Genomic DNA, 27,061 nt, shown 5'->3' with positions numbered 1-27,061 from the left:
TCAATAAACAGTGTTACTGTAAGTTTCATCATGTATCCAAACAATCTTCTCCTGTTAGATTGTAATGCTCTCTTAGGTTTTACAAAAGATGATGCTACTTTATTTTTCAGTTGTGGTTGGGAGGTAGTATAGGTTACTTCTAATGCAGCTTATAAGATGCTTCACTTTAATTGTAGGAGTTTTCTGCCAATTTGAATGTTGAGATTTAGTGTAGTGAAGAAGGGAAGGCATTCTGGGAACTGACGTTTTGTCTGTTGTTAACAAATCGTGTTTCAGAAGCATGGAGTTTACTTACTGCAGAGCCAAGGGGTGGCAAGTGACTGACAGGAATCTTGGGATTTCGGGTAATATTTTGATAGTTGATCAGAAAAGATGAAAACTCTTGGAGCTGCTTAATTCCTCTTGCCATTTTCAACTTAGGCATTTTGCTTCAGTTGATTGTTAATTCCTCTTGTGATGCATAGTATGTTAGGAAAATGCAACTGATTTCATTATTTTCCTTCAGTTGTAGCTACTTGCACTCTTTACAGATGAAATAATGGCAGGTAGCTGTTTGGTCAAAGGACTTGGAAGGGAATTATACGCTCTTCACTTGGAAGTACTGGGGGGGAGCTTTTTTAACAGCAGTATTTTCTTTTGAATTGAAATAATTCAGTCAAATATGAGCTGTATATTCTCAGCTGAAAAAACTTTTTCTGGAATAGTTTCTTTTTTGTGTCATTTAATGTGTGTTTAAGCTATTAGTGCATTTCCCTCATCTAACGTTAACAAAATGATTTGTCAAACTGAAGTTTCTGGTATCTCCTTTAGCTGGTGTTCTGTAGCTTGCTGCTTTGTGAAATAATGCACTGCATTGTCTCCCTGTGTAGTTAGAATTCATAAGTGACCCATAGAGGTTCAGTCTTCTGGACGCTTACAAAAATTTTATCAGTAATGAAACATTTTGCACACTGATTGGCATATGTATAGTTCAAATTTTCTGTGTGCTTTGTCATATTTTTTTTTTTATAACTTTACATCTAAATTGGGAACCCTTAGTTTTGGCCCATTGCCCCTTGGTAATTGGTATCTATTTTGCATGTTGAAAAGGTATCAGTTTCTGGAAGAAGCTTTTCAGAACCAGAAGGGTGCAATTGAGAACCTATTGGCCAAACTTCTTGAGAAGAAGAACTATGTAAATTTTGCAGCTACCCAAGTTCAGAATAGGTAAGTTACCCCCAAATGATTAACTGTTACTATTACATTGCCTTTTTAATGAATGACAATAAGATGAATGATGGGATGGGACTAGAATAATACTTAAGTTCTAGTTGATTTTGTAACTTTAGTTGTATTGGACTCTATTTTTTGAAATGTTTTCTTCCCTACAATATTGTGCCTTTTCTGGAAGAGAAATGCCAAAGATGATGTTTTTTATGGCAACTTTGAGTAGAACCAAAGATGTGACACTTCTATTACATTTGAGGGAGGGGAGAGTAAAAAAAAAAAAAAAAGCAAGGCAAACCCATCTTACGGTTTCTGATAAGTTCAGCTCTAGATGACAGAAGTATTGGCTGTACAGGAACAATTTTTTTCCTGAAATGTTTTTGTTTCATATGAATGCTTCTTTGATAATTGTATAACAAAAGCTTGTTTTGAAATTGAATAGGATATTGTTTTTTTCTTTGGTTTTGTTTTGTTTTTAATTAGGCAAGCAAAACTTAGTGTAATTACCTGAAAGGAAGCTTCTCCTTAGATAGTTTAAGAATTCCAGGGTTAGCTTAAATTCAACGTCATGTAGAATATTGAACGTAGACGCAGAGAGAGGACCTGACTGCTGCTGGCTTTTCACCCACTTGTGGTGGTGTGGTGTGCTGGAGGTCAGGGAAATCTACTATGATTCTTGGTGGTTTTGTGAGCCTTCTGCAACTTCAAGTCACTTGCAAAATGACAGATCATCTGGAGATGAGAACTACAAGGGTACAAGGAAGTGTACTAAAGATAAAAGAAGAAGTTCTGATGCAAATTTTTAACTCCTAGTGGTACCATGTACATTAAAAAAAAAAATTGTAGGGGAGGGAGAACATGTGATGTGACAGAGGCAGATGTGCAAAGATGGAAGCAATGGAAATTTTTGTGTGCTGATTTGGCATGGAATTCTTTGAAGGGACCCAAAAGACAATACCATCGTGGAGCAGGACAAGCTGTAGAATTGTTAGATGTTTGAAGAAGAGACAGAAACCCAGTTACATGGGAAATAATTAAATGGAAAGCTCAAGAATTGTCACAAAGCATTCTCTGATAAGAGTTCATGGCCAATAATGGGTGGTGCATACAGAAGTAACACATTGTAATGTTTTTTTTTGCCTAAGACTGTCTGGCTTCACTGAAAATCTAAGGAATTTCTGCAGCATGTTTCTGGGTAGTGTGGAGATCGTGATTATTTGCTGAGCCAAATGGGTAGTGCAAGTGAGACGATAGTTTACTTTGACATGCCATTCAGTTCCTTTGTTGAAGTGTAAGGTGCAAAATTCATTATCATAAAAACTTCAGGAAATGAAAAAAGTGTATTACAATAATGTTGTCAGTGTTAGCAGATGGTATGAAATTGCTATCGTATGTGATCGTGAAGCGTAAAACAGCATTGAAGGAGTAGCTGCCTACTGGAATAATTGTCAGGTGCCAAAGCCAAGGATGGATGCCTGCTGACTTAATGAAGGGTTGGTTGAATGTGTGTTGGAGTAGAAGGCCAGGTTGTGCTGTCACAAAAAAAAGCACGTGTCCCACATGTGTCCAAGGTGCCTTAAAGGGCATTTGACACCAACACTGAAGGCAGTCAGACAAATGAGTATTGGTCTTGTGATCATGTCAGGATGGAGGACATCACGAGTTCAGATGCCTGATCTAGTAGTGAAGAAGCCCTTTAGAAAAGGACAGTTTAAGTCTTTACACTGACTAGCCCATGGCAAGGTATCGTGCTCTGGCTCCTATGAGCGAAGGAAAGAATCCTGCTGCAATGCGATGTTGCCATTAGATTAAGGCAGCACAGGATCAAATACATCCAGAATTTGTAACAGAGTTTAAGAAACGCTGTATTTCACATTCTGTGGACAAAGCTCAGGATGATTTGCTTGAGTCTGAAGAAGGTAAGAATGGTGAAGACAGTAAAACTGAGGAAGGATGACAGTGATGGAGACAAAGTGTGAGGTATTAAAAAGCCCAACCAAATGGCAGTAGTAGTGAAGCACAAGAGAATAAAGGAAACTAATGTCTGGCAAAACATAAGTGAAACTTTTATATCCTTATTGTGTATTGATTACAGGTATGTAATAACCTTTTTGTTACAGGATTGCGGGGAGGAGTTGGAGGGGTCCATCTGAAATTCAGGATTGACTTCCTTTCTGGTTAATATACAGTAGCATAAAAATTTAAGGCATTGTATATAAATTCTTCATAGCGAAAGAGACGTGATATGGAGATAAATGTATATGTGTACATACACACACCTGTGGTCTTGGCTGGGTATGTCTCTGTGTGTGTAAACATCTATTTAAAGTGTATAAACCACAAGGACTGTTTCATACTATTTTAAATAAAACACAAGTTGTTAAATGAGATACCATCTTGATATGAGACTGTAAGATTTTAATTTCCAAAATGAAATTTTAGATTACTTTTTCAAAAAAGTTAATTAATGAAGATTTCTTTGTTAGAAATGAAACAAGCTATAAATTTTGCTTGTCTCGGAACTTCTTCAGTACAGAAATTGCTCCTTTGCTGTTCAAGGCTGGGCAGATGCCTGTGGTGTTTGGTGTTTGGCAGCATAGTATAAAGTGATTGCCTGACAATACATGTCTTTTGTTTGTTTTTTAGGATAAAAGAAGTAAATGAAACTAACAAACGAGTAGAACAGGAAATCAAAGTGGCTATATTCACCCTCATCAATGAAATCAATAAAAAGGGAAAATCTCTCTTACAGCACCTTGAGGTACAGTTATAGAGATACAGTAGTGTTGTTCACTGTTTCTGGTCTCCTATTGAGAGCTCACGTTCCATGTCTGAAGACGATTTGTTTGGTGTGACTACAGGTGTTGCAATACTGCTCTTGCCTATGAATAGTGTGTTGGAGTTAAATCTCGTTTCTCCTTTCAGTAACTAGAGCCTGTGGCTCCTTTGGTTTTATGTGTATGCCTCGGATTCATTCAGAATCAGGCTTATCATAAAGGAGTGTCTGAAAATCTAATTTCTGTGTTCTATTTGCCATATTTCTTTATTATGACATAATTCAAAGGTGTGTATAATCTAGTCTTTTCCTCAAATAGCTTTTTAAGGCTCATGTAACTGTGTTAGCACTGTTAGAATTGAGTTGCTTCTTTTTGTCTTCTCCTGATAACTCATCTAGAAGTTTTTTCTTCAGAGTGTAAACTCCTAGAGCCAGGTCTGCACTTTGTCTTGAGCCCATAACGAAATGATGCAATGTGTTTGATGCAACTTTGTTATGCTTTGCTCTCTTGGTTGTGCCAGGTCATTCAAATCGGTTTCCCTTATTTTGCTTGTGTAAGGTGGTGGCAGCAGGGAAGCAGACAGGCTGGTATTAATTTTCACCTCCAGTGTAATGCTGACTGCTTTGCCTCTAAGACAGCGGTGGTCCTAATGGCAGTTGTTTGTATTTATTTCCTTGGTAATTTTCACAGCTGGTGTTGCTGTCTAATAAATCCTGACCCTTTAAGTACACCTAGGTTTTCAAAGACATGGTTGTCTTACATATTTGAACATGAAGGTGTAAAGCTGGTATTTTAAGTTGTATGGATTGGCATCCTAAAGGAGGCAATGACTTTAAACATACTTTCCAGCTAGTGCATTCTGAATAGTAATTATATTCTGACCTTTATCAGATGTGTGAAAATTTAATTTACATTTACTTTTCTAATCTGAAGAAAGGAATTCCATCATATGAAGTTCATAGCATATTGTCAGTCTGCCATAATGTAACTGAAAAATTTAAGATCAAGTTAATTACATTAGATTTCTTCTGGTTAAGGAACAGTTATTTGGCAATGAAATGGAGTATCCCTGGAAGAAAAGAGTATTTGATCAGGAGTGAAATAAGTTTTTAAATTTAAAATTACATGAGTAACTGAACTCTGGCTTTTTTTGTTCACCTAGCATTTCTTACAAGCTAGAAGTATTCCATTGCAAACTTCCCTTTTTTGTGAGGTTGTAACAGTTGCCCAGTCATGTATTGTTAAATTTGAATCCTGAAGATTCAGTACCACAACCCAGATTTTTAGCACAAGGTTTGCAGCTGGCAGGGTGTCAAGGGCTGAAGACTTCTCAGAGATTGGGCTGCTGAGTTTACCTGCCGTACCTGGGAGGTGTTTTGAGGCAGTTTCTGGTTGACACGGTATTCTGAGTACCTAGGCCACTGCTGTTGCTGCTCTGCAGCTCCGGTGGTGGCAGTTGCGGGAATGCCAGAGCACAAGGATGGACCTGGCAGTTCCATTGCGCCCCAGTCTGGGTTGCTCCCCAGTTGTCATGCTGCTAGGCCTTTGGCAATGTGAGAAGGAGAATTGGTCTTGTTTTAATAGTTAATATTTTCCTGGGATAAAGCAGAGGCTCTTTGCTGAGCTCGCTATTTTCCCTGCACTTTGATACATTTGGGGAGAATGGTAGAGTGGAATAATAGAGAATTACTCCTTGATGGTTCTAGCCACATTGAATGTGAGCATTAGGATAAGCTGCTTTGCCTATGACGTTTTTCTTTTGCTCTAAGAACTGTGATTAGCTGTTTACATTTTCCCATAAATCTGAAGCCCCCTTTGTAATAAAGTTTTTGGTTTTTTGTAGAACGTAACAAAGGAGAGACAGATGAAGTTAATACAACAACAAAATGACATCACTGGTCTTTCGCGACAAGTGAAGCATGTGATGAACTTTACTAATTGGGCTATTGCAAGTGGCAGCAGTACTGCTTTGCTGTACAGTAAACGGCTGGTAAGGAAGCATCCTCTAACTTGTCTGTGCAGTGCAGAGAATGTTTAGTCAAAATAATTCTCTAAGTTTTGTGTGGCTTCACTAGATTATATCCAAGGAAGAGACAATGAGTTTTTCATGCTCCGTTTAAAAAACAAACCAAAATACACTTTCTGTAATAATGGGATAAATTTCCCAACTGTACACCATTTTTCATTCCTAAATTAAGGACTTAACAGCATTATTGTAGAAGGAATGGGGTCAAGCTCTGTACAGGCACCTCAGTGTCTTACTTGAGTTATTGCAGAAGTAGTATTATTGTGTTACAGTACTACTCTGTAGTCCTTTTTGTTGAGTAAAATATTAGTTGTACGATGGATGATTTTCCTGGTGATTTGAGTACTTTCCAGGCTACTAACCAAACTTGCTATTGACAGTCCTTGTTGGTGACCCAGCAGTCTAAACTTGCTGGGCAAATGCACACTACTTGATGTTCTTATTTTTTATTTCATTGTCATCAACAGTCTTGTTTTTGCTTTCCGTTAGATAACATTCCAGTTACGTCATATTTTAAAGGCACGTTGTGATCCTGTCCCAGCTGCCAATGGAGCAATACGCTTCCATTGTGACCCTACGTTCTGGGCAAAGAACGTCGTTAATTTAGGTGAGACAATTGTGTGTGTGTGTGTGTTCACTTGAAAAACTGCATTGAATTAAGTGTGCTCATCCAACATGAGTGAGTTGCAGCACAATAAATCTGTTAATGCAGAAGATCAAAACTCTCTTGACTTAAACCATGTAGTCCCAATTACCTTCCTTATCTGCTCTGTCTTTTCTATTAGTGAAGCTTTCTCTACAGGTTTTGGTTTCCAATGGGAATGGTTCTAGCAATGGCCCTTTTTTTTTTTCCTTCCTCTTAATGTGGTTCTGATGGTTATAGTATAACACACTAGTGCTAAATGGGAGCATCAGTTTCTGGAACAAGCTTTTTGGGCAAGTAAATAGAATCAGTTTTGTCTATCTGAGCTTATTTAGCTGTATATGAGTTAATACTAGATGTCTTAATGTGTTGGAAGTTGCATGAATAAGCACAATTAGGACTGTTGATACGAGCTAAGTTCATGACTAAGTACCAAGCTAGTCCATGTGATTGCTGGGAAGTTAAGTGAATTAAGAAGCAATGTTTAACTAGTTTTGTATTCTGAGTATGTCTGATGTGTTTATAAAGGTGAAGAAAACCAAAGCCTCATAATGGGAGATACACTGCCCTTCCTCTGTGTGCGATGCTAGCAACTGCCACAGGGTGGGTTATGGCACTGTAGCTGTAACCTTTTATATCTGAAGTAGTTTTTTCAGTGCAGCTCTTTATTCCTCTTTTAATTTACAAATACTACATGTTGTTGGCTGTTATCAGATGTGGTAATAATGTGCTCTTTTAAGGACATGAGGTATTTAATTTCTTTGCCTCTTTACTCTTGTCTTATCCTACAGCAGTGTAGTGTGACAGTTTTTCTTCCATATTAATCCCCTAATCACACTTTCCAAAGAACAGGTTTTGAATGAGAGAAGAGGAGGTGAGCTAGAGTGGGGAGAGCACAGTGGGACTGTACACACAGAATGTCTGTTAGCACCTGCTTGTGAACTTTTTCTATTGGATAAAAGCCTAATAGAAAATCTCATAAAAGTACTAGCTTTTCCTGATGCTATTGTGTGTAGTCACTTCTTGCTGTTAAGTCCACTAGCCAGGTTTTGGTGTTCTTGTCTTTAGTCAAGGTGGTTTATGTGCACAGTAAATAAACTTTCCATGTTTGTTTCAAATAATGGTTTAAAATTGACGCTATTCCTTCATCAGCAGTTCTTCAAGCAATTTTTGAGTACTGTTACTTTTGGAGATTATTCAAGAAGGAAAAAAGCGAGGCTTTCCAGAACGGAGCTTCAAATGTTGTTTGGCTAGGAACCCAGGGCAGCTGGGGGAGGCATATATAGGAAACAGAACAGAAACAGAGGTCAACCTCAACAGAAAGTGAGATGCAGATTCAAATGAGTACATGTGCAAAGTACTTTCTGCCTTTACCTAAGGAAGCAAAGCCCAGGAATAGAAACTTTCTGCTCAGTGTGTCTTTTTGCTGTTGTCAATTTGTTGTGAACACAGAGAAGTCACCTGTGTCTGTCTTGTCTTTTATGCTGTGCTGTTCCAGTTCTTTCAGTCTTTCCTCACAGGTCATGTTTTTAGTTTTGCAATTTCTTCTTCTTGTAGTCTGAGTATTCTTTTTGCTTCTCTCATGTGTGGTTATGGAGACTTAAAAAAGAAAATTTCAAACTTAAATTGCTCTGTTACTACCCCTGAGGAAACTGAATTAGAAACATCTGAGTATACTGTATTTATCAACCTTTGGATGATGATGGAGACTTAACTGTTCACTAGGGGGTTTTTTTGTCTTGTTTAGGTAACCTCGTCATTGAAAATAAACCAACTCCTAGTTACACTCCTAACGTAGTGGTTGGACAAGCTCCTCCAGGAACAAACCACATCAACAAAGCTCCAGGACAAATTAATCTAGCGCAGCTTCGACTTCAGCACATGCAGCAGCAAGTGTATGCCCAAAAGCATCAGCAGCTGCAGCAGATGAGGATGGGACAGCCAGCTGGGTCAGTTCCCAGGCAGACAAGTCCACAAGTCTTACAGCAGCAGGTAAGTCTCTCGTATGTGATTATTTCACCTTTTACCATAACACCAAGACTTAAAATTGCCCTATCAAATAATGAACTTACGAAGCAGTTAAATGCGAAAATCTTTTGAAATTTGACATACTTTATATGTGACAGGTATTGGCTTTTCTTGATGTTATGTAACTAGTAAACCTACTACTGTGGAAACAGATTGGCTTCTTTTTTCCATGTTAAAAGCAAAAATTTTAAAAAACAAAAACCCTTGCAGCCTCCCAGGTTGATCAGCATGCAGACCATGCAGAGGGGTAACATGAACTGTGGGGCTTTCCAAGCACATCAGATGAGAATGGCTCAGAATGCTGCTCGTATACCAGGAATACCACGCCACAATGGACCACAGTACTCCATGATGCAACCTCACCTTCAAAGACAAGTATATCCTGTGTACACGCTTCATTTGTGCCATTGTGCCAAACTTTCATTACAATAGATATACCTCCAGCTGTAAATGTGTTATTCTGTAACACTTGTAACAGCAGCTACACACATTTATATGCTTTTTCATGTTGCGTACTGTACTGTGACATTTTTGCTGAACATAAGAGAACTCAAACCTTAACAATGAAAATTAATTCTGATGTTTGTATTGCATTTTAGTACTGGGAAACAAAACATTTCCCTTTTCACTGACATTCAGCTTTTGGGTTTCTTAGAGAATAGTCAGGAATAGTCAAGTTCAGAGTGAAGTTGTGAGGGTTTTTAATGAAACCAAATTCTAAAGTGTTTTTGATTTCAAACCTGAAGCGTGATGCAGAGCCCTGCATAGTATTAAGAATAAAAATCCTTGACAATGATTGTTAATGTGACTGGAAAACCAAAAATGACTTTGTAATACTTGAAACAGTTACTCTTTAAGACAAAAAAAAAAGATTGTAGACAGACATGTGGACTCTAAAGCTGTCTTTGGCGGAAGTAATTGCTTTAAGAAAATATAACTATGTATGAAAATAATTTGGTGGAAGATGTGCTGCATATTTAAATATCTAGCCACATAAAGTGTTTTTTCCTTTCAAGTAAATAAAAATAGCAGTTGCTTTGCATTCAGTGCTATCAGGTTATGTTGATAGAAATGTGAGTTTGTATGTTCTTTGCCCCCCCCAATTTTTTGTTGAGGACTGTCACATAAGGCACATATTGCAATCTTACCTGCAGTCTGATTTGTCTGTAATGCAGTCATGGTCTCTTCTCTTTTGCTTACAGCATTCTAACCCAGGGCACGCGGGGCCTTTTCCAGTTGTTTCTGTGCACAACACCACTATTAATCCAACTAGTCCTACTACAGCGACGATGGCGAGTGCAAACCGCGGTCCAACGAGTCCATCCGTTACAGCGATCGAACTCATTCCTTCTGTAACAAATCCAGAGAATTTGCCTTCCCTGCCGGATATCCCACCCATCCAGGTCAGTGGAGAAGATCAGGTACTTAGGCTGTGGGTGAAGTAATGACCTGCTTTCCTTTCTGTATCTTTTTACTTAAGATGCCAGTACTTGTCTCTGGAATGGTATAGTTAGTTATTGTTTAAAGCTGAAGAATTATAATCTTCAGCCCTTGACTTGGACATGCAACTATTTTTATTGTGTAGGGCTGACCTGCTCAACCTGTGTTAACCTTCACATTAATCAGTATTTAATAGCTATCCTATAATAAACCTGACACTTAGATCAGTTAATTGCAAGTACTGTGTTCACTTCCTTTCTTCCATAAGACTATCATATGGGAAGATATCACTAGAATAGTTTAATAGTTGTGTATGTAGAATGCCCTGAATGGTGATCCATTCAGAGTTAAGGTTGCCTGGGACTTCTCTGTGATGTTCCTAAATGTTAACAGTCAGATGCAGGGAGTACAGGAAAAGGTGTCCCACTGCCCTACTTCTCTCTGTCCTCATGTTTCCCCTGCGCCCCAGCAGTGTGGCTGTCATCATTCCCATGTAATTGCAAGCTCCTGTCGCATACATCAGAGCCAGAGCCTGTAAGGTGCTGCAGAACACCTCAGCTGACCTCTGTGATTAATCTTGAGCTGTGGTGGTGTCTGCCTGGAGATTCTTGCTTGCGTGAGTGTGACTCTTGCTGCTTCCATTTTTTTTTCACTTCATCTGCACACTGCTGGTACTCACCAGCTTGGTGTGCGGTGTGCCTTGTATTCTTTGCAGTGGATAGTACTGCACACAGGCGGAGGTAGATTTTGGTGAAGTCAAGCTCATTTGGAGAGGTCGGAAGCATAATTTAATGTATGAGTCGAGGCAAAGAAAGTAAAAGCAGGATGTTTTCTGCAGGAGTGCCTGGGAGGCCAGGGACGGGAGGATGTGTACATTGAAATGCCTGTATAAAGCATGGGAGATTTGGTCATGATGCAGGAAACAATTGCCTTTAAAAACAAAACCTAAATTTCATCCAAGCAGATGGTCTGCTGTAAGACCAGCAGCACCTTTTAAACTCATCTATAGAGTCATGTTCAAGGGTTGTTTTTTCATGAGGCTGCAGGTAATTTGCTAACATAAGAATGGGGGGGGGGGGGGGGTGAAGGACCACATCTCTGAATGTGATCAACCTGCAGTGCTGAAGCTTTTTGAGTCGTTAAAACACAAGTATAATTAGTTATGACTGATTCAGCTGTACATGTCTGAGGTTCATGATAGACTGGGTTGATAATAGTTGTTAGTGGTACAGCCTGAAACGTAAACATGCAACTTCTAGGTGCACTGAAAATGCAGAATTCTGTTAAGATGCTCTTTTTTATACCTGTTCATCCAACAGCTGTTAGGGGTTTTAGCTGATGAAAGTTAGATGGGAAGCTATCAGTCTTTCAAATTGCTTGCACAGCCATAAAACCGCGCTTTGAATACAGTGCATTTCAAACATGTTATTTGCAGTTAGAGTGTCTTGCAGTTAATAGCTTTAAGCAATTAAAGTAATAGGGTACCTGTTTCCTTATTTTTAGTAGGTACTAAAATCTGTTTAAAAAGTGAATAGGAGGGAGGGAGATTTCATGTGCTAAGCAAAAACAAGTTCATGGTTTCCCTTAATATCTTAATTGTGGAATAATGTGACTAACACAGTTTGTGTGACTTACACACTGAACATGCGGGAACCAGAAAGTTTGGAATGACCTAGAGTAAGTGCAGCCTATGACCATACTGGAAGAACTCTGATATTTAGGAACTCTTGAAAAATCTTACTTTAAGTTTCTGACTGTGGGTTTCTGTTTTGAAAGACTGATCTCTGTATGAAACTGATAAAAATGTTTGCTCATGCCCTGAATCCTTCAAGGGGTAGTGAACAAATCCAGTAAACATACTGATCGCAGTTTAAAGATGTGGAACTATTAAGAAACTTTAATTAGACCTCTCTGATTCAGACTTTTGTTTTTGCTTCTTAGCTTGAAGATGCTGGTTCAAGTAATTTAGATAACCTTCTGAGTAGATACATTACAGGCAGCCACCTACCCCCACAACCTACAAGCACCATGAATCCCTCCCCGGGACCTTCAGCTCTGTCTCCAGGCTCATCAGGTAAATGTGATGGGTATTTAAGTTGAAAATAATTACCTACCATTTCCTGCCAAAAGGGAAGTGATATTTTATTAGTTTAAAACTTATTTTGCTCAGAAATAAATTCTTCTGGAAATTTAAATTTTACCCTCCTTCAGAAATACCTTTATAGTAACAAATGGCTGGCACATGAATGCAGTACTCCAGGTACGTGTATAGACTATATTTTTGTCCTGCGTTACCACAGTCGTTTTTTCTGGTTTTTGTGCATCAGCGGAGGTAGTTCAGTTATTGCCCACAAATGATGACTGGCTAGACCATCCTGAGGTTTGGGAAATAGGTTTATAGACTAGCTTAGTTACAGAAAAAGTTATACCCAACAGTCATTTGAGCAAGGCCACACTAAGTATAGCCAGTTGATGATAAAGCTTTTTATACGCATATGAACAACTAGAGTTCCTAAACCCTAATGTTAAGTTATTTAAACACTGAAAATGTCCCATTTCAGTTAGTAAGAAGCTGATTTCAGTCATTTAATAGTGTTTCTCTTTCTCTTCTCTCTAAGATTATTGTAGGATTCTGTGAACGAATTGTTGCAGCAGTGGAACTGACTATGTTTCTCAACACCTGCATGTGAAACATACAGGGTCTGCTTTTCTGTATTGGTGGATGTCAGTGGATAGATTTTTGAGGATTTAATAGGCTGGGGATTATAGCACTGTTTGGGTTAGATGAAATAATTATTGGGTCACTAACAGTGTGTTGTCCATGTTTTTTTAATGTGGTGTGCTTGACCTTTGTTCTGATCAAATGACTGAGAGGGCAGCTGACTTATGTGAATTATCAAATTAGGATATTCTAGCAGCACTTCTGGTGTTACTCAACACTAGTCATATATTTTACTACAGAATGTAAATTTGTACCAAGTCAACTTCTACACTTCTTCACAGGTTTATCCAACTCCCACACTCCTGTGAGGCCACCTAGTACCTCCAGCACAGGTAGCAGAGGAAGGTGAGTACGTTACGTTAACACTGCCAGGCTGAAAAGTCAGACATGAAAAACTAAAAAAAAAAATAAAATAAAATAAAAAAAAAATTTGCAGTGGGTCAATAGGGCTTTGATAAAACTGTGACCCAATAGTGGAAGAATGCTTACATGAAGAAGATTCCTGCCCCCCTCCCTTCACTATGATTCTCTGCTCTCTTGTAAACTTGAGCTATCTTGTAAACATTCTGACATGCTTGGCCTTTGAAATCGTTCATGAAACGGTCACTTAAATTTCTTTGCTCTGATGAGTTGTCCTCTTATTTATATGCTGGTGTTTTTCTAGCTGTGGCTCCTCGGGCAGAACTGCTGAGAAAACTGGCATTAACTTCAAGTCTGACCAAGTGAAAGTCAAGCAAGAGCCAGGGACAGAGGAAGAGATATGCAGTTTCTCAGGAACAGTAAAACAGGAAAAAACAGAGGATGGCAGAAGGAGTGCTTGCATGGTAAAGTTAGTTTGTGCAACAGTATGTTATGGTTTTCCTAGCAGCATGTTTAAGAATTTGGAAATAATAAAACAATTTTACTCTTAAGCCTTATATTCTGTTAACAGCCCTGAAGATTGAGAAGTATTTCGCTCCCTTGCAGTACATCCGAACTTTTAAGTGTGGGCCAGCTCGAGTGTTGAGCTGTCTGTAGTACTGCTAAGATTGCTAATTACTGGCAGTTGTGACATAGGTACTAATAAGCTGGCAGTGTGACTTAGACATTAGCTCACTGGCTTATGTTGAACAATTAAACATTAAATGGTGGCAGATGCTTCCCTTCCTGGTTTGGACAGGAGTTGACCTACTGATGTGGATGCAAAGCACAGACAGTCCTTGTCAGTTTTATGTTATTACACGTAGTTGCACACTGAAAGTAGTCGGATCGAAAACAGAACTTAATCCGTTTGGTCCATGTTGAGGACTTATATATATCCTTTAATACTGTGCTCAGACAGGAGAGTCTGTCATGTAGATTTGATCTTTAGCTATTTAAATGAAATAATCTCCAGCAGTGTAGTGTTTGCTGCTTTTAATCCCTAACAAAAGCTGTAAAGTCACCCATTAGTAGCTCCTGAACATTCATACGTATGTTGAGAAATCTTCCAATCAGTCAAAAATCCTTATGCCAGAGCATAAATAAAATATTTATGCAAGTAAATATTTTTCAGTGTTTCCCAGTTATGCTTGATTTAATAGGATTGTGTACTGGGAGCAGGGTGATGAATTTGAGGATTTTTCCTAATGACAGTGAAGGTATATTTGTAACAGTCTATCAGTGTGTTTGGCTTGAAAGTTTGTTTATTGTATTGTACATCAGTAGAAGTGAGACTGTTCTTGAAAGGATGGTCTTGTGAAAAAGTAGTTTTCAGTACTGTTTGCAACTCAGGTAATTGTAATGATTTGCCACATATTTTGGGAAATGAGTAGAGTACCTTTAAATGGTAGATGGCTTTTGACTTCCAACATATGAAGAAAGTTGCCAGTGTAAAACTGACTCTGATTTTCATGTTCTACTTTCATTTCAGCTTAGCAGTCCTGAGAGCAGCCTGACACCACCACTGTCCACTAACTTGCATCTGGAAAGTGAATTAGAAGCATTAGGAAGCCTTGAAAATCACGTAAAAACAGAACCAGCAGATTTAAGTGAAAGTTGCAAACAGTCTGGACATAGCCTTGTCAATGGCAAATCCCCAGTGCGGAGTCTGATGCACCGATCGGCTAGAATTGGAGGAGAAGGCAATAACAAAGATGATGATCCGAATGAAGACTGGTGTGCCGTATGCCAAAATGGAGGGGATCTGCTATGTTGTGAAAAGTGCCCAAAGGTGTTTCACCTGACTTGTCATGTACCAACACTCCTCAGCTTTCCAAGGTACCAGAAACAGTGTAATGGTTCCTGAGAACAGCTCTGTGGCCTCATTCATATGGCAGATTTCAACACAGTACCGAAACTGGTGTTTCATCCTTAACATCAGCTAGTTCTGGATGATTTCCTGTCAGTAAAAAAATCTGACATTTCAAAGGCCTGCCTGATGTAATTGGTCAATGTTTATCTGATAAACGTGGTCTTTCAAAAGTCATGGTGATAAAGCTGTTGTAAAATATTAAAACATAGTTGGAAGAAGAATATGAGAGCGGGAAAAATGGTTGTGATCGGCAGAATTACCTTGAGCATTAAGGGTTATTCGTTATTTTTGGATATCCAGGTCTTTACTGTGGTACAGTGTAAGTCTGTAAGAGCAAATAGAAAAATCTTTATAGTCATCACTGATGAGACTTTGTCCCTGGATATCTGAATAATTCTGTTTATTTCTGTTTAGTGGAGAGTGGATATGTACGTTCTGCAGAGATCTGAGCAAACCAGAAGTAGAATATGATTGCGACAATTCACAACACAGCAAGAAAGGGAAAACAGCACAAGGCTTGAGTCCTGTGGACCAAAGGGTACGTGTCAGATCTGTAGGAATCAGTTTCCTAGAAAAAACTGCTTTCTGACATTAGCTGTCCCCCACTGTTTATTGAAGATGGCTTTGCTGTGGCTGTAGCAAATTAAATATAGCTGTGGCTTTTGCAAAAAAATCAGAAATGAGACTTTTCTTGCTGTGACCACATATCCAGGTGTTGGTGACTCTGTGGGAGTGAGTACTTCGTTACATTGGGACTGTGTCACCTAGTAGCTAAAACTTCATGTAAACACATATTCTATATTTAAATGCATCCTTTATCATGCATTAATCACTTCAGTGTTCTTAATTAAAAGTTCTTTGCATCTAACATTGATATAACCTTCATAAAATAGTTATGTAAGTTTGGTGTGTTAAGTTCATGCTGTGAGAGGTGCTAGAAGTATTTAGGTGCACTCTTGTGGAAGGTGTAATGACCTTGACAGTCAGAATTATTTTTTAGCTTTATCGATCAGCCTGTGCATAAAGTGTTAGAGCACTATCAAATCAAATTCCTCCAAAGGAATTAAAAGGAAAGGAAAGAAAAATATTTCTACAGGGAATTCATAGAAACACTGGTTTCGGTTTCAGATTGTTTAGTTTTGTCTTGTGGGGAAGAGAATAAAAGTCTGCAACTTGGTCCTTTCCTGTTACATGTAGTTACGGTTGGACAAAAGTGGTTGTAGCTTGTGGTTTTGTTTTTGGGTTTTTTTTGTGATGTGACTGTATATTGGGTTCCTTCTTCATGTGTGACTGTAGCCCCAGACTTTTGTTTAGAAAGAAGAAAGCAAAAAGGGAGTATATTTCTGCTAAGTGAATAGTAAGGTGGTGGTCTACCCTCTCAACAATGTCCTCCTAAGAATTTTCGATTTTATAATTAATCTTGTGGGGATTACATTTAAATTTTTTAGTACTAAGCTGCTAAAGTACAAACCTGTTTAAAATAGGGAGATATGAACTTTTGGGCTGAGTATAAATTAAGGATATTGACATGCAGCTGTTTATTTCTTTGTAAGAAATGTGAACGTCTCCTGCTTTACCTGTATTGTCATGAGCTGAGCATTGAATTTCAAGAGCCAGTCCCAGCCTCGGTGAGTCTCCTGAAAAATAGTTTGTGATTTATTTTTTGTATAACATCTCTGAAAGTCTAGAGTTGAATTTGGGAAGGAACTGACTGCTTTTACTTGAAGCATGTTCCCCTCGGTCAGAGAGAGACAGAAGCTGATTCTGTAGCTTCTCCCTGCAGAGGGTCTGCTCCCAGTCTCAAACCCAGATTTTAAAGAATAATTTCAATTAACAGTTGTTGAATTGGAAGAGGATGTCTCAGGATACCTGTGACGTTCAAAGTGCTTTAGGAGAGCTTTTATTTTTCCTTTGGACAACTTCTTAAATGAGAGAAACTGTTTTGGCTTTTTCCCCCCGCTGTATGTATAACTATAATGAAAAGCACTGTGGTGCTTGACGGCCACTGAAGGTTAGAAAAAATTTCTAAAATAGTTTGAGGAGAGGAAATTGTTCTCACTTGATGAACATGCATACACTGCTTGATGAGATTAGCTGATTGGTGTTTTGATAAGTGAGGAAATTAAACTGCTTCTGTGAACTATGTAGTCATTGTAGTGATCGATCACTGCTTGTTTTTACAGATACCAAACTACTATAAAATTATAAAAAAACCAATGGATTTATCTACAGTGAAAAAGAAACTGCAAAAGAAGCATTCCCAACACTACCAGACTCCTGAGGATTTTGTGGCAGATGTCCGGTTGATCTTCAAGAACTGTGAAAGATTTAATGAAGTATGTTAACTTCCAATCTGTATACATTTTTTTAGATGAAGATTTATTTCAACATGTTTGTGCAGCTTCTGCAATTAAAGGCTCTGCTTCCAGTTGTAACTTCTGCTTATGGAGCAGATGCTGAATCAGACACTTGAAACCAAAATGAATGCAATTACAGAACTACCTCTGTTTTAGTGAAAGGGGAGGAGGCTGGCCTTTGACAGAGGGAACTTAAAGTGCATCCACTGGTATGGATATATGACTGAGGAACAGGGTGACCTTGTTACTGTACATTGCATAGATTGTGGAAGTGCTTAGGAAGCGTGGTAATAAAGACAATCAAGCAGTCCTCAAAACTGTCTCAAGCTATACAGGTTCTTACACTCACGAAACGTGGTAGACCTCTATTTGAGGAATCTTCTACTGAGGAAAAGTGCCTTTCTGAAGAATGCTGGTTTAGTACCTCATGCAGGCTGAATCCAGAAAAGCACTGTGTTCATTGTGGCTAAAACTAAGCTTAGTGCTTTAGCTCCTAGGTAGTTGGGCGCTCTCAAAAATCAGTTTTCAGTAGGTAATTTTTTGTGGAGTCATACTTTTGATGAATGTGGAAAGTTGACTTGTTTAGCAATGAACCCATCTGATAATGAAATATTTGCAAGCTTACATGTGAAATGTGACTTGGGGAGATAAATTACTTAAGTGTTATTACTAGGTGGAGCCATGAAAAAAATATTCTGAATGTAAAAAAAACCCCAGTGTGGTATTGTGCTGAAACAGAGTAGGAGCTGAGATACGAGGGTATCGTCATTTCTGAGATGCCTTTTAAAGCAAGGATGGCGGAAAGCCCTGGGGAGAAGGCATTGCAGGGAGTGGCTTTCTTCTGACCTTAGAAATGCGTAAAACAGCCGGTATTTTTCTGTAAAATGTAATCTGAGTTTTGCAGTGTTTGGGCTGCATTTCTGGCTCTGTGAAGAGGTAAATTGAAGGAAGTACACAAACCTACAATTAAAATCTCAACTGTTTCACAAGTACACTAGTAAAAATCAAGGTTAATGATGTAATGCTGTAAATGCCTACAAGCATTTGGGACTTTGACACCCCCGACTCCCTTATGTCTCTGTATTAGGTGGAGGTTAATGAGCACTGTGGAAGAAGGTGCAATTATGTGAACTTCTCAATCAAGGGAATTAATGAAGCATCTACTATAGAGGAAAACATGCTGCAGCTCTTAGGGACGAGTAAAACAAGGGAGCAAGGACTGATGGATGTGGCGGCTTTTTGCTGGGTTTTGGTCTTTTTTTTTAAAAAGGTGTTTCAGACTTGCCTCACTGTTTGAAATGCTGGCTCATGACAAAAGATGAGTCACCCTGACCTCTCGTAATAGCATCATGCCTTTAGCCTCTAAGCCACATGCTTTTAAAAAATAGACATCAAAGTGGAGTAAGACCCCCAAGACTGTAGTCTCATGGAGTGCTTGTTTCTAAAGTGAGACTTTTCCACAATAATGTCAGGGCAACTAAAATTTATGAAGAAAGCAGTCATGAGTAGAGTGCAGTTTTGAAAATGACTGAGACACGCTTATTTGTACAAAAGTTGTGTGCTTTGTTGAAGGTTTATTTACCTCATGTCACCCTCCTAAGACTGTTTTAAATTTGCTTCCACTAAGTTTGAGAACTAAAGAGGTGTAGTCCATAACAAACTGTTTTGTTGTTATGGCTGACTTTAGTCATCCAATCCTGTGCAATCTCATAACTTTAGAAAGGATTATAATTTCATTTTTTTTGACTCTGGTATCCTTTTTAGATGATGAAAGTTGTTCAAGTTTATGCAGAAACACAAGAGATTAATTTGAAGGTAAGCGTTTCAGACCATGCACACTTGGTGAAGGGATGTGCATTTCCAACAGGTGAATATTCCTGTCTTCTTTTATTTACAGGCTGATTCAGAAGTAGCGCAGGCAGGGAAGGCAGTTGCATTATACTTTGAAGATAAACTTACAGAGATCTACCCAGACAGGACCTTCCAGCCTTTGCCTGAATTTGAGCAGGAAGAGGATGATGGTGAAATAACTGAGGACTCCGATGAAGATTTTATACAACCACGTAGAAAACGCCTAAAATCAGATGAGAGACCAGTGCATATAAAGTAATCTAACGATATGGACCTAAAATTTATTGTAAAAACTGTTATTTAAGTGTTCCTGGAATATTATCATGCCTACAGTGGCCATCTTGAAGAAGCTGATAGCTTTTTAAACAGTATTAGATTACAAAAAACACTTGTACAGAAAAGCATTCTCATCAAAAGGGGAAAAAAACTGTATTGTAAATTTTTAGTGTTTGTTTGGGTTTTTTCCTTGATTCTTTGCTATATTCTTTCTTTTCCTGATGGAGGGGACACACTCATCCTGGTCTCACAGATAGAGGTGGATGAATGTTGGAGAGCAGCAGCTTTGGTAAGAGATGTTCCATGTACAGATGAGACTGCTTAGTAAAAAGTTCCGCAGGACTGGACCAGTACAGTTACTGTATCTCGCATTCATGCTGGACTGCAGTGCAAACTGTAAGCAATGTTCCTGAAATCCCCTCTTTGTGTGAACTTCAGTGCGTGTTTGTCATTGCTTTTATCATCTCATTTAAGCGGTATCGTGAATAACTGATTTTCAGTGTTGATTGAATTATCAAAATTTGACTTTCTTTACTACATTTTATGTATAGCAAAAGGAAAAACAAAAATCATTAAACTGTTCTGAATTGGCAAGTGCAGGAGTGTGAGTTCTTGACAGATGAAAAGAGTAAACTGGTGGCAACGATCTCTCTTCGGTAGAGCTAGGTATATTTCTATCATGAATCCTGTACACAGAACATTTTAATGGCATTCATGGCAGAAGTCAGCATTGTGTCATCTGTCCCTGATCCCCCTAATGAGGTAGAATGTTAATCTCTAGTATTCATTGTCTAATTTTCTGTACTCAATACATAGACTGAAGAGGTAATAACTGGTTGAGGTGTTTTTCCAGTCTTCCTAAATATCAGTTTCTAATAGACCACTTGGCAAACAATAACCTAGTAACTACCAAATGTGTAAAATTTCCTGTATTCACTTTGTCTTATTTGTAAATACTGAATTGAGATTTCTTGCAGATCAGCAATATTTGCTGAACTGTTTTTAAGCTAATATGTATTCTTATTGATTGTTCGTATCAAGAAAAGATTTGTAATATATGCTATTTCTAACATTGCATTCATTTTGAGGTTCTGTCTTATTTTTGAGTACTACTCAGAACTTCCTTCAGAAGCAGCTTATGAGCGAAATGTCTAGAAAGATTGGAATAAATCTGTTGATATTGGATTACTTGTCCATCCATTGAACAAAGCACTTGCACAGACCAGGATTTGGCTTTGAGTGGTTTCTGGTCAAATACTGAAAACAGAACAATTTCCCTGTTCCCCTAAACCCTCTGGCAGGCATCTCTGCAGTGCTTTCCTGTTGCATGCTGCCTTCGTTCCAGCATTTCTGGCTAGAAATAAGGTCATCACAAAGTAGTTATACTTTTCCTTTATTGACAGAAATCAGTACTAGAAATGATAAATTTAATTTCTGGCCTTCATGTAGATCTTATTTTAACAAGATGAAGAAATCACTCAATTGGATGTGGTCAAGTTGATAGACTAGAAATTTGCCATAAGACCTTGTGTGAATACAGCAATTCTGTGGTAGATCACTGGATTTTTGGTATACTCGGCATGAGCAATTCCTGTGACATTGTATACACTTTACCATAATGGTAAAGATAAATATTTTAGCACAATGTATCAAATTGAGATATGCTCTTAACAATTTTTATGCAAATCACTTAAGATTTGATTTCTTTTTATAAGAACAAAGTATATGTACATTGTGACTATACCTCTCACAATAAATGAGGGGACTGAAGGTATTAGTAACTTCAAGCTCACTTCTTTAGATTATGCAAACATTACACTTAAAACTCAAGCTGGTTTTTTACCCCATTTCTCAGATATTAACATAGTGCCAGTTTAAATTTATTTTTTACCAGGTTGTATGTGAAAGGAAAAGTAATTATACTTAAACATTAAATTGACAAATAGCAAAACTTTGCCCCTAGAAAGGATGATGTGTGTGAATAGGACACTCATAGTAACAAAGGATCGTTTAATGGCTCTGTGTATTGCCTATTTATGCATTTCTAGTTTCTCAGCTTCATTTTGCAAAGGAACATTATTAAAATTATCATGAAAATAAGATTTTTGTGAATTCTCTTCAATTGGGGTTACTCTTTTTATGGCGCTTAAGCACTCCAGGTTCTGTCCCTTCGGGCTGCAGCTTTGTAACCGTTTGCTTTGTGAGGCACCAGTCATGGATTCGAGTACTGCAGATACCCCCTGCCCCAACTGGAGCACAGGACGAGCATGACGGCACCCTAGACTGGGTCCCAGCATGGGGAAGGACCCTGCTGCAGAGCTGCGGTTCGGGGCACTGCTGCAAGGGCTGTACCGGCTGTTTGCACCCAGACCCAGAGCGGGTCTCTGCGCGCTTTAGAAGAGTCTTTCTGGTGAGTTTGCTTCTGTGGCAAGGTAGAAGAATTGTCAGATGTTGTAGGCTAGTGACTTGGCCTGTATTCACCGTTTCACCTGCAAACTACAAGCGATGCTAAGCTTTGACCCTCATAAGAGCTCAAGCTTTACTCTTGCACACAACCCACTGAACTTCTGGAACTGGTCCTTCTGTTCAGCTCATCAGTGCTCAGTAGTATTATGTGGAGTTTTGACTTGTGTGCAAGAAATATTAAGTGGTTTTTATATAAAAGAAACAAAACAACATTATCCTCCCCACCCCCGCCCCTTCATTTTGGAACTACCGGTACAGTTCAATGATTGGAAATCAGCGAAGTTCTATTCAAAACTATTTGAAGGGATTAGATAAGCTCTGCTAATACGTTTCCTGATCCTGTAGTCTGTATTTGGTTGGCATAGGGCAGGTAAAGGTTTGCTCACTCAAGGCAATTTTTTGGTGCCACACTATGTAACTTGTTCAAGAGCAAATTCATGGGGTTTGTATTAAGAGGCCTTTGTGTTACTCCGAGCATCTGCTCTGTGCCAGACGATGTGTGTGCGCTATGTGCAAGTGGTGGTGTGTTTTACCCTGGCAATTAATGCGTAGCTTATATCAGTAAAACCTGCAGCAGGTAAAATGTGATGGGTGTGCTCAGTCCGCCAGCTCCTCTGGCTGTGTGATTGCAGCGTTCCAGTGTGATAGTGAGAAGACAGTCTGGTGCTTGATGTAGCTGTGCTCTCATTTAAGACTCTTGTTAAAAAGACCATTCATGTCCTGATTTTTGTTCTAAATGACCCTGAAGTTTAAGTTAATCCAAAGAAGTAAAAGGCAACTTGCTTTTGAAATGAGTGAAAAGTGTACAGTATGCTACTTGTGGACTTCTCAATTACCTCAGCAGGTATCCTGCCATGTAATTACTAGTGATTAGTGATAATTTAGTCAGCTGAATAGGTTCAGGTCTTTTATTTAACTGTGCCCTGGAATTAAGTGGCCTATAGCATAATAAGGCAGAGTTACTATCCAAAAAGGATGTTCCCCAAACTTTTGAAAAGATAAAATACTCTGTCAAAGTGTAGAGAGGTTGGTTGGTTGGTGGGTTGTTTGTGGTTGGTTTTTTGTTTTGTTTTGTTTTTTTTTTTTTAATGTGGAATGTCACCATTGCTATTACTTGTGACATTTGGCTGTGTTGGCATGCTGAACACTGGATCGTTGAAATGTTTTATAAACATTTCTGCAAGCCACTGGAACAGAAGTCCTTGAAATTTGCCCAAATTTATCACTGTTGTATAACCTAGTTTATTGGCTGACCTCTAAAAGGTTAGGCAATGGCAACAGTATTTTAAAGCTATGTGTATGATGTACTGGAAGTTGGCTTTTTCTTGTTTTTCTTATTCTCTTCCTTGGAAAAAGCAATAAAACTGCTTTGTCTGTTGCCTATCAGCATGACAGGAATCCTTTCCTTTGGATAGTGATTTTATAGGAAAGTTTGTATGCATATCACCAAGTCTAGCTTTTAAAAACAAAGTGTGCAGGAGTTATTGACAATATAGTGTGGCATTTTATTTTAAAAATTGGGGAAAGTTACATATTTTTTTAAAAAGTAGGTGTTTGAGTAAATAATGAAGGTACTTTTTTAAAAAAAAATTTATATGCCACAGTTTACATAGACATATTTCAGATAGAACATATGCATTGTATCTTCGGATATGGCAATTCCTTTTATTTTCTCAAAGTGCGTGTACAGTAACTCTTCCATCTAGTTCCTGTGTTGCTTATGGGGATCCCTACTTTATATGCTTTCTAATGTAACTGAATTGAATTGATTTTCCAAATCGCAGTTCATTGGGTATCTTTATTATAAGTGAACTATTAAATGTATGAAATGCAGTTTTGGCCTTTTCTATTGAGTGATCTTACAGCTCAAGGCTGCTTTCTTTAGAATTCATTGAATTTCTACAAGGAGAGGTACTAAAATATTTTATAAGTTTGACTTGTTGCAGTATTCGCTCTAGAGTGAGCTACATTTAAAAAAAAAAAAGTGCGTGTCTGCTAATGCCCTGCAAATGGAGGTATTTCTTAGGTTCAGAACACCATGAAACATGTATATAAGCCTATAAAGATTTGTGTGGTTGAAAGCCTGTTTTACATGTAAACGTACTCATGGAAGGGTTCAGTTCATGGCATTCTTTGATTCTTCGATTATTTCTTGCTTCCAGTAATGGAATTGGTTCTTTTTTGCACATAGTGAACTTTGCTCATCTTTTAATATGATTCTTCAAAAAAGTGCTGTTTCTGTGGTATTGTATTATCTGAATAATCATATTTAACTTTTTTTAAACAAGGTCACAATTTCTGATTGTTCTGTTCCTGTGTTTTTTGCTGGTGTGTAATAAAAAAAAAAAAAAGTTTTTCTTTACATGGTTATTTAATACATTAGCTGCCTGTAAATATTTCTTGTTAAGTACTCTGGAATGTGCTGTAGAAGTTGTATTGGATCGGTTTAAATAATTGTTTGAAAGCCATTTTGTTTTGGTTATTTCTATTAAATTAGAAAAATTACTCAATTCGAGTTTCTTCTTTGCACATCTGCATTAGGGCATAAGATGCTGGTTCACATCTGGCAAAAGATTTTTCTGGTAGTGTGGAAGTCCCGCGGTGACAGGTTACTGCAGCAGCCAGAGCGTGACCACCCGAGGCTGCAGCACCTGCAGCCGCCACGCTCAGGGCAGCACGTGCCAAAGCCTGAACCCGACTCAGGCTGGGAGGGAGGTGCTGGGGTGGCAGCACCCTGCGCTTCCCCACGGGATGACCTTACATGCTTACCCACACCCGGTAGGTGAACCACAGCTGTGCTGAGGTTTGCTCTGGGGCCCTTTGTGCCACTGTCGGCCGAAGCTCGGCAGTGGGAGGTGTGAGCGGGGGCACGGGCCGTGGTGGGGCCAGGGTGCCCCGGTGCAGGCAGGATGGGGATGGCTCTGAGGCGCGGTGCCCGGTGGGCCCTGCCCCAGCAAGCGCTGGAAAAATGAAAAGGAAGCTGAACTCTGTTGCTCTGTAACTCGTTACCGCTCCAGCCACAGCTGTATGATGCTCCTCATCTGCCGTCTGTCTGTCACGCTCTGCTCTGCACGGTGGTCCCTGCGTTCTGCCTGTTGGAAGTGAGTCTGTAGTGAATGCAGAGCTCCCACCGGCGTATGCCTTTGCTCGGTGTGTATTTCACTGTATCGGCAACCAGATCCACATAGGAACGTGGTGTGTGGCCCTGTGCTCGGGTGCCAGGCATGGTTTGAAGCCCCGGGGAGCGACGGCAGTGGACGTGATGCTGCGGTGCGGGAAGTGAGGTTGCTCATCTGTGAGGGGAGAGGAGGAGGAGGAGGCTCCCGCATCATCAGCATTTTCTGCTTGCAGTGAAAAAGCTGTGCACATGTAGTGCTGTTGTGTTCACTCACCTTTCAGCTGCAGGTTAGTGTATATGCTTTGAGCTGCTCCCTCCGACCAATAAATCCATTCTTTGTGCTGATGTTGCTATTGGAGCGGTCTCATGACTTGCCATATCAGAAGTAAAGGCAGAACCGAGTTTACATGTCTTGGGATATGGCCCAGTTCAACTACAGATTTGCAGCAGGAACTAACTAGTCTGGTTTGTTTTAACAGGAGTCAGATTAAGTGCTTGTGGGTCCTTCCAGGCCCCAGTATCAATTGTACTCCAGCTGACCTTGTAGACCTGCAAGAAGAAAGTAAAGTGAGCATGCACATAAACTAGAATCACCTCTGAGTAATTCTTCTGCAAGCAATGGGAGACAGGTCTAGTAACCTTGAATGCCAACCATCTTGAAGATGTAACCCTTGCAGCTGGTGAAGGCTCTGATGCAAGCGTGTCTGTTGTGATGAGAGAACTAACTTCAGGCTGTAGTTTGTAAACTGGATTTTTCTCGTTCGCTTATTCTTTAAGTGCTTGTCTTGGCTTAGTATCACAGAAGCTTCCTGGTAAGAGAGCTGTCTTCTATGAAAAGGTTTAGTTAACTTCACCAAAGTACACGTTTGTTCTTGCTAAATTGAGAGCACTTGTATTTACGAGCACTTGAACGCACGCTTGTCTTTTGCGATCTGCAGCAAAGGAATAGATGGTTTGAACCTAAACCATTGCACTTCAGAGGGATTTTACTGCCGGTCTGAGGCGATGCTTGCTCTGCGTATGCTTAGCACAAACGGCTGGCTAGGTGCCCTGCTGACCCTTCTGATTCCTCTAGAGCTGGAGTTCGGTGCATTGCTGGCAGAGGAACGATGAGGAGTTCTCTGGGTGGAGGTTTCATCTCTCTTTGCCAGGCACTGTAACACAGCCGTACTGTGTCCAGAGCAATCCCAGTCCTGCCTTGTCCATCTGCTCCAGCTTCTGACAGCCCATCTGCTCTATCCCTTTCTGAGACACTGGTGCTGGCTACTGGAGTGGCTGGACTGCCATCTGTCATTTTCAGCACCTCTATTTAAATTTGCTCGATCCCCTGGGTTTCCTCACTAGGCATGCTTGGTTTCTCTCCCTTTGTTTCCTAGCTAAACTTCTGGCTTGCTCCAGTGACACCAGGGTATTCACCACATCACAAAGTGCCACAGTTCAGTTGCCAATTTTTTATTCCCCACCCCAGGGGCATATCTGAATCTCCTCTCTCCGTCCTGAAACTCCAGCAAGAGTCAGAAACTATGCTGCTAGTATTTCACCATTTGCTGCCATTGTAGAATTTGCACCTATATCTATAGACGAGTATGTGATTTTGACATTTTTGCCACCTTCCTCTTGAGATTATAAGCCTGTATCTGCAGAGCACTAGCCTTTCCCCTTTTTGTTAATCCACTGTGTGAGCAATTTGGATCACTTCACCTGAACATGCATACCAGGGCCGAACGGCATTTCATATGATATTTTGCACCATTCTGTGTCCTTTGCTCTGTGTTAGCGGGGCAAGGCATGCCGAACAGAGTGCTTCACGCAGAGCAGAACTGCTCTTTGTGAAATTACCTTCCACTGCGTTCCAGGGGCAGCCGTTGCAGCCAAGTGC

The 27,061-nt window shown here is 39.4% G+C and overlaps 1 protein-coding gene across 5 annotated transcripts in view; it reads left to right on the top strand.

Annotated features, from left to right (window-relative positions):
- The window catches only part of TRIM33 (tripartite motif containing 33), a 40,312-nt gene extending 15,745 nt beyond the window's left edge, over positions 1–24,567 (top strand). For 2 of the 5 annotated variants that reach the window (XM_055819660.1, XM_027797029.2), the window contains exons 5-20: positions 1,090–1,206; positions 3,853–3,967; positions 5,827–5,973; positions 6,499–6,616; positions 8,400–8,644; positions 8,891–9,055; positions 9,883–10,083; positions 12,062–12,194; positions 13,124–13,187; positions 13,507–13,666; positions 14,734–15,080; positions 15,529–15,652; positions 16,668–16,742; positions 17,298–17,450; positions 19,236–19,286; positions 19,369–24,567. In XM_055819660.1, coding sequence (XP_055675635.1) covers positions 1,090–1,206; positions 3,853–3,967; positions 5,827–5,973; positions 6,499–6,616; positions 8,400–8,644; positions 8,891–9,055; positions 9,883–10,083; positions 12,062–12,194; positions 13,124–13,187; positions 13,507–13,666; positions 14,734–15,080; positions 15,529–15,652; positions 16,668–16,742; positions 17,298–17,450; positions 19,236–19,286; positions 19,369–19,581 — 2,428 coding nt within the window. In that variant the 3' untranslated portion in view covers positions 19,582–24,567. The other 3 variants (XM_055819664.1, XM_055819661.1, XM_055819662.1) reach the window with 3 other exon arrangements.
- Positions 24,568–27,061: the final 2,494 nt, after the last annotated feature.

This window comes from Falco peregrinus, chromosome 16, assembly GCF_023634155.1.
Source record: "Falco peregrinus isolate bFalPer1 chromosome 16, bFalPer1.pri, whole genome shotgun sequence".
Lineage (NCBI taxonomy): Eukaryota > Metazoa > Chordata > Aves > Falconiformes > Falconidae > Falco > Falco peregrinus.
This window is presented reverse-complemented; position numbering and strand designations above follow the sequence as displayed.